At 49.8% G+C, this 15,712-nt stretch overlaps 1 protein-coding gene across 5 annotated transcripts in view; it reads right to left on the bottom strand.

Moving 5' to 3' along the window:
* The window catches only part of ADK (adenosine kinase), a 615,496-nt gene that overhangs the window by 511,533 nt on the left and 88,251 nt on the right, over nt 1–15,712 (bottom strand). Inside the window, exon 1 of one of the 5 annotated variants that reach the window (XM_085608731.1) lies at nt 11,126–11,269. The exons of 2 other annotated variants lie outside the window; for them this stretch is intronic. In XM_085608731.1, the coding sequence (XP_085464857.1) occupies nt 11,126–11,139 (14 nt within the window). In that variant the 5' untranslated portion in view covers nt 11,140–11,269. Of the gene's footprint in view, nt 1–11,125; nt 11,270–15,712 lie in introns of those variants that run through there. 2 more of the 5 variants (XM_085608732.1, XM_085608733.1) reach the window with 2 other exon arrangements.

The raw sequence follows: 15,712 nt of genomic DNA, 5'->3' as shown, positions 1-15,712 counted from the left end.
GGTGAAGCTGGAGACTGACATCTCGGGGCTGGAGTCGGCCTTGGAGGCGAATGTTACTCCGGACGGGCTACATGCCCTTAGCCTGAAACAGTTCGAATATAGGTCCCTGGTCACTGACGCGCCCAAAACTATGTATAGGGAGCAGCAGGGCCGATTGTATGACGCGGGGGACAAGGCGGGAAAGTTGATTGCGTGGCTGGACAAAAAGGAGAGAGTGAATCGCGTGGTCCCCGAGTTGCGTGCTGCGGATGGAGTGTGTGTGACTGAGCCGGATGAGATTGTGGAATGTTTCGCCGACCACCTCCGGGCGGTGTACTCCCCGGTGACTGACAGGGATGAGGATGACTCTCGCCTCCTACTGAGAGATATTGCTCTGCCCGGCCTGTCCGTTGAGGACCGGGAGCGGCTGGACGCCCCCTTGTCGTCGGATGAAATAGCGACCGCGATTCGCTCCCTTCGCTCGGGCAAGGCTATGGGTCCTAACGGTCTGCCCATTGAACTATACAAATTGCGTCCTGATAAGCTTGCGCCCTTCCTCAGCCGCATGTTCCGCGACTCTCTTGCGGCGGGTTCCCTTCCGGCCGACCAGCGCTTGGCCACTATAGTCGTTATCCCCAAGGAGGGCAAGCCGCGAGACCGCTGTACTTCTTACCGGCCTATTTCACTGCTCAATGCGGAGCCTAAAATCCTGGCGAAAGTCCTGGCCAATCGATTGTTGAGTGTCGTGTGCGACCTTATTCATCCGGACCAATGCGGCTTTATCCCGCACCGCAACACCGCTCTTAACTTGCGGCGTCTTCACGGTGCCCTTGCCAGGGCGGAGTTCCTCTACGAACCGGCCGTGCTGGTTTCTTTGGATGCCACGATGGCCTTTGACACTATTGAGTGGCCATTCCTCTGGGCCGTCTTGGCTAAATTCGGCTTTGGAGAGGGATTTATTGGCTGGGTGAGGCTCCTTTACACGGGACCCATGGCTCAAGTGGTGGTGAATGGGCGGGTCTCTCGGCCCTTTGCCCTCGGCAGGGGCACGAGGCAGGGGTGCCCGTTGTCCCCGTTGCTTTTTGCTCTCGCCCTGGAGCCACTCGCTGCCTGGCTCCGTTGGGAGCCCTCGCTTAGAGGGATCCGATGGGGCCCGGGCTTCGAAGATCGGGTCTCGCTGTATGCGGACGACATTCTCCTGTATCTCACCTCACCGCGGCAGTCGCTCAACGTCCTCTTTGACGTTCTGACCTCCTTTGGGAACAATTCGGGTCTCACGATCAATTGGTCTAAATCCTGCGTTTATCCCATCTCTGGTGGTCCTCCTCGCCTGCCGCCTCGGCTCCCGATTCAAATATCTCTGAGCGGCTTTAAGTACCTGGGGATATACGTTTCGCTGGACCCGGTGGCTCGCTATGAGCAGAATCTCCTGCGTCCACTTCGGCGACTGCGGGAGGACACGGCCCGGTGGTGCAGGCTGCCCCTGTCCCCGCTGGGTCGGGCCGCGCTGTTCAAAATGATGTCCCTTCCCAGGTTCCTCTATGCACTCCAGAACTCCTTCGACGTTATCCCAGTGGCCTACTTTCGGGAGGTGGAGAGCCTGCAGAGGAGACTGGTGTGGGACGGGCGGGCGCGTATTGCTCTTGCCAAGCTCACTCTCCCCTGGTATGACGGGGGCATCGCGCTTCCTGACATTCGCAGGTACTATTGGGCCTCGCAGCTATCTGCCATTAACCACGCCACGTATGCGCCAGGCTTGAATCCGGCGTATGAGATGGACAAGTTCCTGCTTCCCGGCGGGAACTATAACAGGGCACTTTATTCCCGCCTGGCTAGCCGGACCCTTACGGGTCCTACTAAGATTGCTGTGCGGACCTGGAGGGCTGCCACTGCGGCCATGGGCTGGAGTGAGCGATTAACATGTGCTACTCCCTTGTTTGCCTCCGACCGCCTGGGCAGCTTGTGGACCACGAAGGGGTTTGACCAGTGGGACACGATTGGTATCAGCAAAGTGGGAGACCTGTGGCACAAGGGCGCGGTCAAGACTTTCGCGGTGCTCCAGGCCGAATACGAGCTGACCGACAGGGAGTTCTTCCGCTACGCCCAGGTTCGACACGCCCTGCTCTCGGTCTTCGGGGAGGGGACCAAGATCCCTGTCTCCTCGCCCCTCGAGGACCGCATACTTGACGGACATGTCCCTGATAGTACTATTTCTTTAATTTATAAAAAATTAATTAATCACCGGGCGGACCTTTTTGTGCGCCTTCGGGAGGCTTGGACTGGGGATGGGGTGGAATTGGACGACGAAGATTGGCAGTCTGCACTGTCGTCCCCCAAGGAGGTTGCCATTCCGGCTCGTCTCCGGTTGGTACAGCTCAAGATTCTCCACCGGGTGTATGTGACGGGTCCTCGCTTGGTCTCGATGGGATTTTCCGACGATGGGCTCTGTAAGCGAGGCTGTGGGCTCAGCGCCACCTTTCTTCATATCCTTTGGGAGTGCCGCGAGGTGGCGGACTACTGGCGCCGGGTCCACACGGTTATGGGACAGGTCACCGGGGTTGTGCTGCTGCCGGAGGTGCGTCGCTGTGTCCTGAATGTGTGGGAGCCCAATGACTACAGCGCGGCTCAGACTCGGTGGGCGGCCCTAGGGAACATGATTGCCAAGAGGGACATAGCGCAACTTTGGGGCGCTCAACGGCCGCCCACCGTGTCAGTATGGAAGGAGAATATGGACTGGTGTATGTTTAGGGAGAAGACAGTGTATGTGGCCCGTGGCAAGCCGGGGGCATGGGGTAGAATTTGGGGGCAATGGAACGCGTACCGCGGAGGCATCTGTACGCCCCCCCTGGTAGACACTGATATCGCCATGTCCCCCTGACCCTTGATGGCTCCTGGCGCCTTTTGGAACAACTACATATGGACGTTCATCTCCCTTGACCCCCTCCCCCCCCCCTCCGTCCCCGGCCTCCCGGTACTCCTCTCTTTAGCGGATTGCTCAATTGTCCTGACTGGAGTTTCCCGGGGGGAGCCTGACCCGCACTGGTTTCCCTCATACCTCGCCTTTTGTTTTTTATTGTTTTTCCTTTTGTTTTTGTGATTGTTGGACTTACGCTTCCTGTTCCTCGAGAACTATCTGGAGCCACTGCGGGGCAGTGCCCTGGGAACTGATTGTAGCCTTGATATGTGTAGATTTCCTTCTGTACCTAGCGGCCGGCCCGGGTGGTTGTAGGCCCGTACTTGTAACCGAATTATTGTTCAATAAAAACTTTTTCAAAAAAAAAAAAAAAAAAAAAAAAAAAAAAAAAAAAAGATGGCTTGCACTGGGCAACAGTACTCTTTTCCCCGGTGGCTCCTCTATCCTATACAGGGTCACAGAATTTACTCCCAATACAGGAGACCGCTTAATCGGCACAGCAGTATTTACCTCTTCATTGCAGCACCCCTCTGGCATACAGGGTCACCCGCTTCATTCCGTACACAGGTTACGGCACTAATCCTCACGGCACCCCTCTAGCATATGGGGGTCGCTGACTTGAATAAACATACGGGCAATCACCCGACTGGTGCAACCACGGCTAACTTTTCGGCAGCCCTCTCCAGCATATGGGGTCAATGACTTGACTCTGCAAGCAACGGCCGGATTGGTGCCACAGCTGCATCCTCACAAATCGCTACAGGGCTCCACTTGCCAGGAAACCACAGGAACTTGTTCCTTCCAAGCCCTCTTCTGTTCCACATAGGGGACACTGCAGGCAGGGACTGTTGCTGCAGGTTTCAGGGGCAAGTGCTCTTGGATTTCTCTCACCCACCCGGGAGACTGGCAGGCCTAAGCCCCCAGCCCTGGTCACAGGCAAAAGTCTTACAGGGCATCTCTTCCTCACACAGCTCAACTTGCAGCTTTACAGTTGACGATTTTGGTGGCTAAAACTCCACGTTATAGTTCATATAAACACATCAAATGTGATTTAGGGTCTGGACCTTTGAAGTTTGTGTTGGGGGTCTGCTTACCTTTGAAGTGCCCATTCCTCTGCCCTTACCTTACTTCAGAAAGAAATTTCTCACAGCAGAAACGACTCCAAATCTGACCCCACCCCCCCCCCATGCAGGGAAAGGGAGTGACTGTGGATGTTAGCTACAGTGATGTCCCTCAAAAGGTTACCCAAGGGCTCCGGCCCTGCTCTTTATAATTCTATTATCAGCCCAATCTCCTTCCTGAGATGTGCCCTTTCCAGTAACCTTTCCATGAATCAAAGAGCACCTTTTGAAGTGTACTGAAGAGCCTAGTTCTTCTTCCTCCAATGTGTTCCCACCCAGCTCACATGAATGCACCAATCCACAAGTGTGCTTGGGGGATTCCTCTACCTCCTTATGCTCCTCCAGTCAGCCCTAGGTCTCCCAAAACAGAATCTAGCATCTTCCATTCATTGTACCATTCACAGGCACACTTACACCCAGCACATGCATTCAACTCACGCTGCACAGTGCAACATACTAACCTGATGTAGGCCAAAGGGTAAGTTAAGCACAGAGCAGGAGAACTTTACATGAATGAGCCTGTAGGCCTCACTTTGGGGACAGTTAAAAATGCCTGTTCATTTCTACTGAGCACTAAACGGTATGCTGCCACAACCATCTTGTGTTCCTTAACTTCCGGTAAAGGAAGTAGCCTTTCGCAATAAGAAGGGAAGCCCTTTGGGCGACTGCCTACCCCACCAGTCCAACAAGACTGCAATCTGTGAAACAGGCTTAAGTCATAATAAACACACATGATCAGTGTTCACCCAAGAAAAGAAAAAAATATACATAACAGGATTCTAGATACCATTGCAGCTGGGGCACAAGTCTGTTACATTTCAGTCCCAACAGAGGCAATCATGTCAGAGTAAATGTTTTAAGTATTTCACAACCCTTTTCAAAAAACATTTTCTACAGCAACAACCTGTACAACACTTGCACAAGACTATGCATTTCGTCAGAGAACGCAATCAGATTTTCTGCATATTGCAGGATGTAAGCGACGTACACTGCATGGGGTTGGTAGTGAAACTGTACGGTGAAAAGAGCTTTTAAACAGGACTGCGGGGCCAGTCATTTCACAGACCATTATTAGCAGTACATATCGGTATCAGAGCAATTAAGGACTTCAAGCACAGGGGGGAAAAAACACGGCATCCCCACTGTGCAGCAGGCAATCACATTATTATGGTGCCTTCCGAACAAACAAGTTTCATGAAGAAAAACTGCACATGGATGGTGTAAAGTACTCCCTTACGTTCAAGCTGAACCTTCATTCCCTGGGACTATTTTCACCAGCATGTGTTCCAGGCACCTGATTCAAATGTCCCACCAAACACATAGCCAGTTTTAGCCATGTTATGGTGAAACTCCAGGAAAACAACCCCAAACCTCTAGGAATATGAGCCCAAAAAGCAAGACTACTATTATGCATTGTGTTCAAATAAGGCGTTGCACATCAAAAGCTTCAGAAATACTCAAACTGGAACACAGCAAGTTTCTCTTCATTTCTATGTTCCTTTAAAAAAATTCCTTGTACCGCAGATTGAGACTGTTAAAAACCCAATTGGATGCTCTCCATAAAATGTTGCTACTAAAATATACGAATAAGGAATATTCCAAATCCCCCTTAGTCTACTCCGAGCGTTTTTCAGCACACTTAGATCCACCTCCTGATATACTATGGGGCACACACAGGTGACAACTCTCCATGGAAAAGGTGATGAATCCCTTAGAAAGGAGTAGGAGGGGGGTACCGGACCCTTAAATATATTACGTGGCCGCACAACTCGTCTGGACGGCTAGCGGTTGACTCTGACCCAGATATATGATGCATCTAATGGGGGACAGTGATCAACTGAGTGCCCTATACCAAACCACCAGGTCCACACTCTCCTGCACAAGAGCCCTCTGGACAATACAGGTATGCCGGAGCATATACACAAGGACAGCGGGTATGAGAGATCCTTACTCCCCTGATCTTTCGCTATGGTTGTTGCCTGAGCTGGCAGAGGAGGCTCGCCAATAAAGGTTTGGGGGGGTATGTATAGTAGTGGCGAGTTTCTCATGTTTTCCACACTCAGAGGAAATGGGATTACTTGACGGTCAGTTCCTAACATACAGTGTTCTAAGAGCGGCTCTACAGGCCCCATGGAACATGGGAGCAGGTGAGCCTATGAAGGGTGAGGTATTAACCACCCTACTTACGCATGGGATAAATAGAAAACCAGTGTCCTGCATGCACAGGGCATCGGCCCCTACTTTTCATACCAAGACGACATTGAAACAGAAACGGCAGCTGTAGTTGAATAGTGAGAATCTAGATAAAGAACAGGACTGAATATTGGATTACACCTAGAAAGTGACTAGAAACCCCCACTTTAAATACACACAATTCAACTATCTCCACTGTACATCCTTGTCCCCAGCTAGACTGGCTAAGATTTACCCTGGGCATCCAGGCGCTGTATCCGCTGTGTCAGGCAGAAGATATCATTTTTTTCCATAGGGTTAGGGACTGTGTACACATACGGACCTACTTGAGGACACTACTGGATATTCTGTCGGAAACGACAGGCATAACTCTACCCCTGTCAATAGAGAGGTGATTACTGGGGCGCTCTTCAATAACAGTGAAAGCTAAACACGGAAACAGATTTTTTAGATTTGACACTACTTTCAGGCAAACGAAGTATAGCCATGAACTAGACGGCTGGTGTGGCCCCTCCGATATAAAAGTGGGTTCGGGACTTCAAAGTGGTGCACAGCAGAAATACTTGTTCTGGCACGCATGCACCCACGGATGGGAGGAGGGACACCCACTACAGACTGGAACTCATTGTTGGCACTGCAGGCCGAGTCGGATGAGATACCACCATGAATGACAATAGGATTACCACTTGGGTCTTGTATTAATGCCCAAACGTATGACATACAATACTTGGAAGTCAATGGGAAATGCAGTAGAGAAAATTTTACGAACTATACTTGGACTCGTTATTGGAGGAAAAGGACTTCCATTATACTGAGATGCAAGATAGTGGGTACTGTTATTGTTTGTTATGACCACATGTATTGCTCAGAAATACAATAATATGGGAATGTTTGATGTTCCATTACCCTGACCACCTAACAAAAGATGTAATTCAAATTGATATCTGCATTTCATTGTAGAATGTTTTGAGGAATTCTGTAATAAAGAGCTATTTTAAAACACAACAACAAAAATATATGTATCCATCAATCATGGGTTTATAAAGCGCGCTACTCACCCGTGAGGGTCTCAAGGCGCTAGGGGGCACAGCTCCGGATCAGTTGAAGAGCCAGGTCTTGAGGTCCTTCCTGAACGTGTGCAGGGTCGGGGAGCGTCTGATGTTCATGAGGAGCTGGTTTCAGGTCTTGGCAGAGACGTAGGAGAAAGATCTCCCGCCTGTTCTGTTTCTGCAGATGTGGGGGGACCTCTGCCAGAGCGAGGTAGGCGGAGTGGAGGTTCCTCTTGGGTGAGTGGAGGGGTACTCCATCGTTGAGGTATTTGGGTCCGATGTTGTTGAGGGATTTGTAGGCGTGGGTGAGGAGTTTGAAGGTGACCCTCTTCTCGATGGGGAGCCAGTGGAGGTCTCGAAGGTGTTGGGTCATGTGTTCATGACGCGGTGTCCCGAGGATGAGTCTGGCTGCGGCATTCTGGATGATTTGGAGTTTGTGTAGTAGAGTTCTGTTGATTCCAGCGTATAGGGTGTTGCCGTAGTCCAGTCTGCTGGTAATGAGTGCGTGGGTGACGGTCCTTCTGCAGTCGAGGGGGGATCCATTTGAGGGTCTTGCAGAGGATGCGCAGGCAGTTGAAACTGGTGGAAGCGACGGTGTTGATCTGGCGGTTCATGCAGAGGGAGGAGTCAAGGATGATGCCGAGTTTTGTGCGTGGTCTGTAGAAGTGGGTGGGGTCCCAAGGGCGGAGGGCCACCAGGTGTTCCAGGCGGAGGTGCAGGGTCCGAGGATGAGGACCTCAGTCTTCTCTGAGTTGAGCTTCAAACAGCTGCCTTTCATCCAGGCAGTCACGTTCTTCATTCCTTCCTGGAAGGAGAGTCTGGCGTATTCGGGAATTCTTCATGAGTGAGAGGATGAGCTGGGTGTCGTCGGCGTAGGATTTAATGCTGAGCCCATGCTGCCTGACGATGGCAGCGAGGGGGGCCATGTAGATGATGAAGAGCGTGGGGCTGAGTGATAATCCATGGGGTACTCCGCAGTTGACGTCCGTGGCTTTGCTGGGGGGGGTTTTGCGAACTGCCTTATGACTTTAAACAGATTCTTGCCGTTGGTCTGGACTTTGTCTCATACGAAGGTCCGTTTGGTGTCTTATGCGCTGGTGGTATTCCTTCAGGGCGTTCCTGTAGTTGCTCCATGCTTCAGTGGTTTTGTGGTTTCGCCAGGTTTTCTCTAGGTGTCTGCAGGAGCGTCTGGCTTCTTGTAGCTCTTGAGTGAACCAGGCGGCCTTAAAACGGCATGGTTTGGCAGGGTGGCGGAGGGTTGTGATCTTGTCGGCGCACCAGGAGACCCAGCGGTGAAATTCTGTGGCTGCAGAGTTGGCGTCGGTCGTGGCGCTGGGGGGGTGGGAGGGGGGAATGGGGTCGTGGAGGTGTTCCTCTGTGACCTTGCTCCAGCTCCTTCGTGGCAGGCGCGGGAAGAGCTTGGGTACAGTGGTGGTGTTGAAGGTGAAGTGGACGCAGTGGTGGTCTGTCCAGGGAGGCTGGGTGGTGTGGCTGAAGCAGATGTTTGTCCCTGCCGCGAAGATAGGGTCGAGGGTGTGTCCAGCTCTGTGCATGGGCGTGTTGACCAGCTGCTTCAGTCCGAGGTTGTCGAGGAGAGTGATGGAGTTGTGTTTGTTGCAGTTGTCGAGGTGGAAGTTCAGGTCCCCGAGTAGGATGTAGTCCGTGGAGGTGATGGCGTGGGGTGCGGTGAGCTCGGCGATTGTGGTTGCGGACTGGGTGCAAGGTTCCGGTGATCTGTAGAGGAGGGTGCCGCGTAGCGTGGTCCTGGGGCTGGTCTGGATCTGGAAGTTGAGGTGTTCTGTGTTGGAGTGGGGGTCACTTGTGCTGGATATGAAGAGTCGGAGGGGGGTCTTGTGTGTGATGGCGAGTCACCCTCCTTGGCGGTGGAGGTGGTCCTTTCTCTGGATCTTGTAAAAGACTGGGATGGCCGTGGCATTGGTCCAAGTTTCCGTGAAGAAGGCGACGTCGGGCGAGAGGGTGTCGATCAGGTCCCAGATCTCTACGGCATGTCGGTGCAGGGAGAGCATGTTGAGGAGGATGCATGTCAGGGTTTTGGTATATACATCCTACCTGACACCTCTAAAACGCCAAATGTTTATGCACTAACTTATTTAGACTTTGCACACTGTAAAATGACCTCTACAATTTTAGACCTGGAAATTTAAGACGTACACTCAAAAACTTCAAAATGCCCACTGTAGCTGTGCATATTGCTCCCTAATTTAGGACAATAAGCCACTGCTCGCAGTTTTTTTCCCAAAAATACGCTTGGAGAGGAGCATTTTAAATTAACCAAAGAGCTGCACGTTTTTATGTTCCTGTAGTAAAATAACAGGCCTGCTAGAATTTTTTATGGCACTCAAGTTTATCTTTCGGTGAAATATCAGATATGGCACTGTTTATAAGAATAAAGAACGTATTCCATATGTAGCGCCTTCGCACGATCTTTGTCTCGTAGACCAAGGCTGTCGGGAAAAACTTTTACAGTACAAGCTACAACCTGCATATCGAAACTCTACAGCAAAAGCTTTACACCCCCTACCACCTCCCTCCAAGCCCCCAAACCCCTCAAAGACCCATCTACAAAGAACGTTTCACATACTGTAGCACTGCGCAGCCCCCACGTGCTACTGCGAGGCCCCCAAAGGACATTCTGCGAGGGTCTGATAACACTCAGGGGGCCCCGCGACACATGCACACCAGCCCCTTCAACAACAGGTGTAGCGGAAGAGATCTGCGCACAGAGCCCATCAAACGACAGGTTGACAGCTTGCACCGAAACATGTTTAATGAGGTTGGAGGGCTCCTGTGAGGGGGGGCAGAGAGAGAGTGTTCCAACAACAGGTTTACGGGAACAAGAAGAAGAGGCAGGCATCAAAAATACCCCCACCCACAAAGCTCTACAAGGGAAGGGGAGAAGCTTTCAGAGCACGCTATCCCACCCCTTCCCCGTTATCGCCTCTCTAGCTAGAAGCAGGCACTGGCAAACACGTGGGGACACCAAGGGCTCCAGTTGGTCCCTGCTCAGCACAGCCGCCTTCACAAGCCGTGTGGCTGTCCTGTAAACCGCCGGCCACGCTTCTCCCCTGGAAAGTGCCTCCAGCGATAGCAGGCAGCTTCATCTGCGCTATTATGTATAACACTGAACTGTCGAAAGAAGCACGTGCTTTGCAGGGAGAGGAATGGGGTGCACACGAAAACTAGGCTGCCTCCTCTTGTTCAAATTTCACTATTTTGTTCTCGGGGGATCCGACACGACATGCAGAGTTTGGCTCGTGGTTCGTTTCGGCAGTTCACCCCACTCCATATCATCACACAAGAGGTTTCCAGGCCTCGACATATAACATACACATCGCTGCTATCAGTTCTGTTAGTTTAACTAGGTCAATGGCAGCAAACCCACACTACAACACCCACAACGCAGTATGCTGACAAATTCAAGTCCAGGGCTGGAAACAGTTGACAGTGTGTGGTTGTTATCCTTGGGCTCTTAACGCCTTCACGCTACATCATCTCTAGTACCCGCGTAGACTCAGAGTTGTACTCATGTAATGTGACCCTTGGCCTTTCTCCGATGACCCATGAGTAGAACGCTTAGCCTTCAATGCACTAGACATAAGCACTGCTTCCCATACAGTGAATCTCGTCCTATTCGCTGTCCCACCACTCAGACTGACACGAATTGCTGCAGATCATGCAGAGCTGGCCCTTTCCATGCCTCCTCCTTGAACTACATCCTTCTATTTGCCCTGATATGCTCTTATCTGCAGCATGAGTCCGTGGTGACCGCTCCCTGCAATGTAGCTAAAATGCCCCCACCCAGGTCTGATTAAGACATCACACTGCTCATCCCACGGCCCGGGTCTGACCTGAGTTGCAGCATGCTGAGTAGTGCCCGTGTAGCGGTAGACAGAGGCTCGCGCTGCTCGTTCTACTGCGCGTGGGGACAGAAGCAGCAGCCCCTCCAATGTAACCACTTACAGCAGCACTAACTCCGCCCCTCTCTGCACAGGGAACAGCAATTGGATACCGCCGCGCGCTGCCCAGCACATTGGGCGTGACAAAAGCGGAGACACGCGCCCCGGGATTGAGGGCGGGTCGCAAGAGATCCTCTAAAAATACTATAAGCAAGCGCAGGACAACGTCACATAGGAAGCCATGGCATGCCCAGGCATCAGGGCTTCTCTGTGTTTGGACGGTGAAGGCGGCGCCACTCATGTCGAGGCTTTGCTCTTTTAATGTTACACTCCGCCTGACTCGAACGTGGCCGCGGTGGAACCGGTCCTGTTACCACGTGCGTACTGTGTACGACAGCCTATACGGGTTATAGACAACGAAAGCGGACTACACACAAGGGTTTACGGCAATCTCTGATCAGACTGCTTAATTACCTATGCAGATAAGGCGGACGACAGCGTTATACTGTACCGCTTAGATTAAATGAACCAATCGAACTAGCAGAGCTCCACTTAGGCTGCCCTTCACGTTAGGCATCAAAGCATGCTTAAAGAGATGCCCCAGAAATTGAGAAGTGACGAGCCTGAAATGGCCAAATTATTCAAACCAATTATCCATGTTAATTATCGCAGGCTAACGCTGGATTCTATATCGCGGAGATAGCGTGCTATCAGCAACGCTTATCTCCCAAGCATTAGAAATCCATGCGTTAGCCACAAAACAGTGCGATTATTGCACTGCGACCGGCGATACCTTGCTGATAGGGCAGGGTGGATTTAGCCATGTAATCCACCTCCCGTTGGATTACATGGCTAAATCAGAATAAAAGCAGGCATAAGGAAAGTAGCGATAACCGGGGTTAGCGCTACTTTTCTTATCCCTCTGCATGTTAGCGTACACCTTGATAATTGGAGAAATGTCGGTTCGCGACATTTCTCCAGTTATTTTGGGGAGGAACGCCCACTTAGCATCTCATTAGAGATGCAAAGGTGGGTGTTCAGGAAACAGGCGCTAAGGCATGGATTCACGCGTTAGCGTGTCCATGCTGATAGGGCGATAAAATTATCGCAGCTTTTCGTCCGAGAACGGACACTAAAGCGGTGATAATGTTATTGCATCGCCTTGCTGATATGCCCCTCAGTTCTGTTAAAATGGTTATTAACCTATAATTTGCAACGCTCAGAAATGGCATAGTGTTTGTGAATCGCCACATAAAAATACAAGTTGTTAGCAATAAATAAACAAATATATATATATATATATATATATATACACACACATATATACTCCAAGCATAACATTTTCCACCCAAAACATTATCTTCGATATCTATACAAAAAAGCGTCCCATCGTTTTCAAATCTCCCTCTAAACTCAACAAATGTCACTACAATCACCCCAAATATTCAGTGCGTCTACAACACATTCTACTGTGCGGGTTAAGGCCATGAACGTCAAAAAGGTTCCAAAGACAGGCACTAGGAAGTTAACAACTTCATAGATCGCAGTTTCTTGATCAACACAATTACAACTGTGCGAGAAACGTAAAAATATTATGAAACTGCTACTTGTTCCATGAGATGGCGAGTTTAACGGGTTTCATCTGCTCCCTCACCTACTTCTAAACTTTTGTCACAAAATTGTATAATTTTCTATGAAAAGTTAGCAGAGGAAATTTTGGTGTAATGACAGGGTGGACTCGACCACAGTGATGGGAGCTCTTTGGATAAATGAAGACCAGGGGGGTTAAAGATTAAAAAACCTGATTTCCCTTTATTCTTGGATCTGTCTGGGTTATTAAAAAATCTTAAAAACGGGTTCGTAGGAGTATTATGGTCCCAAGACTCTTGAGCCGACACGTTTCAGTCCTGGGTGGCCGTGTAGGTCTGGGACTTTCTTCAGGGCAAAGGATACCCCCTCTGGGAATTATAAGGTAGGGGAGTCCCTATCCTATCAATGAAGCGAGGGCAGAGTAGCTGCTCCTCGTGTGCATACAACCGATAACTTATCTGTTATGTGTGATCCTCCATCTGTGAACATAAACAAAGGACAAAGACAGACAACACACCACATTAAAATAACATCAATACAGTGTTGCTGTTGTGCTTATAACCATTTAGGTGCATGGTAGAGACCGGACATATTAGCATGCCATAATCATGTGCACGACCATGTCATTGGTCTCATCCCCTCTTGTGCCACTCATCTCTTTCTCTGTAACACAATAATTCACAATTTTATTCGCATGCTAACACTATCCGCGTATTAGTATGTCTACATATCAGAGTGCCTACACCATGTGACAGTCTCTACGAACAGTTAACTGCGCTTATCCCTCCAACAATGTACATTAAAAGTGATATTGAATACACGTATATCCACCATTCACACATCTATACCATATTTCCTTCGGCATTCATTCAGTTCCTTACCCTTCATGGGGAGGCTAATTGTATCACACAGGACCGGTAGAATACTGTTTTTAATAACCCAGACAGATCCAAGAATAAAGGGAAACCAGGGGTCTGCCTGAGGTTTTTTAATCTTTAATCCCCCTGGTCTTCATTTATCCAAAGAGCTCCTAACACTGTGGTCGAGCCCACCCCAACTTTTAGGAGTCGGGGTGACCCGATGATGAAGCAGACACCACTAGGGTGTGTGAGGGTAATTAAACAAAGAGTGGTTTTCCTTCCTCACATTCATAGTTGAGTTCGGTGCAACCTTTCAACCTTTCATTAGAGAGGCCCCCTTCCTTCCTTCCCCTCCCCACTTTTTGTATAATTAGATACCCAGCACCATTGAGCATGAGCTGGTTCATTGGGGTATTTTTTGTGATTTAAATTCTGCCTAGGTAGGACATACTCCAACTGAGAAACCTCTCAAACCCTTCAGGTACAGGGAGATTTCCCCAACACCTTATTGTGTGTATATATATTTTGAGCAGCGCACAGCTGTAGGGTTCAAAACCTTTTGAGATCCGGCTGGATCTTTTTTACATCCCAGAACACAGTGCAGTACCCACGTTTTTAGTCTCTTACAGCAACCAACGTTGTTTCCTCCCAACACGTACATTACTCACACCATCTACAAATCATGGCTGAACAACTGGGGATTGGATACACAGATGACATCGAATCAGCCATATTGGCGGGCCCATCCCTGCTACCCGACACGAACATCAGTCAAAGCCTCACCCAGGCACAGAACTGGGATGAATTGAAAGAACTGAAACGCTGTCAGATGAGTCCTCCTACACGGAGCCATCATGACAGAATATCTTCGTGGAAATGCAGCACCAACGGGATTGTTGGTCACAAACGCACCTAGGATATTACTTGATGATCCCCAATTTAAAAAGGAATGGTCACTCATCGCATGGCGCTGCTCACGTGACTGGTTAATCTTGATCATTAACACGGCCAAACGTCTCTCAGATGCCATACTAATCAAAATAAAAACCAGTGAAGACCACCTATTAACAGAGATCAAGTTGACTCTCTACAAAAATAAACTCGAGGTCAACAAAGAAATAACTGAACACAAAGATTACCTCATGCAAAGTAAGATCTCCAAATTACAAAAGTATTTGAAAAAATTTAGCCATGAGAAGGTATACCCCTATATAAAAGACGACCACATAGGTCAAGAGTACTCTGACACTGGATCATCGCGTAGCAGTCAGTCAGGATCATCGGACTCAGAACAAGAAGACTGGTCAAGCGATGGATCCAACAGAAGCTGGCAAGGGAAACCAAGAAGACCACGGAGGGGCGGCTACAATCAGAGATATGGACATACGCAGATGTATCCATGGCAAGGCCCGTTTGGCCCAGTTCCGTACCATGGTCCACCACAATATCCCGCGGTACCTTACTTCCAACCTGATTTCAACCAGCATTTTTTAGGACAGGGCGGAAGGTGAGGCAAATGAGGTCAACGGGGCAACAGAAGAATATAGTGGGAGGAGGACAGGACTGGAGCAAACATAAGAAGCAACACCAGAGGTCAACAACAGCCAGGGACAAGCATGATGAGGGATTAGTCGTGAATCTCGCGGATACTGCCCTAACCACAGATGAGATTGCCGTTCTGGAGAAGGGTCTTGGATTTGTTCCAACCACCTATCTGGATAAATTCCAATTACGATGCGAATTAGGAGAATTCTTCAGAAAGATCAGGCTGAAGACATTTTTCTTAAACAAAGAGACCCCCAGATGATGACAGCTACACCGACCTGAGACTCAAGTCTACCTTTTTTCCTCCATCATCCATGATGCCCCCAGAGGTATTAACTTTCGAGGAAGCAGTAGTCAAAGAGGTTGAGCAACTCCAACCAAAGAGGAACACATTTAACAACTTGAGCAACAAGGAGCGAAACACTCTTGAAAAATTGAGAAACAGGACAGAAATAATCATAAAACCTGCTGACCAGGGCGGAGCAACTGTGGTCCAAAGTACAAATGCTTATAGGACTGCATGTCTCACCCTGTTGGCTAACAA

Source organism: Triturus cristatus, chromosome 1_2 (genome assembly GCF_964204655.1).
Source record: "Triturus cristatus chromosome 1_2, aTriCri1.1, whole genome shotgun sequence".
In the NCBI taxonomy this organism is placed as follows: Eukaryota; Metazoa; Chordata; class Amphibia; order Caudata; family Salamandridae; genus Triturus; species Triturus cristatus.
The sequence above is the reverse complement of the archived record's forward strand: the minus strand, read 5'-3'. Positions and strand labels throughout refer to the sequence as shown.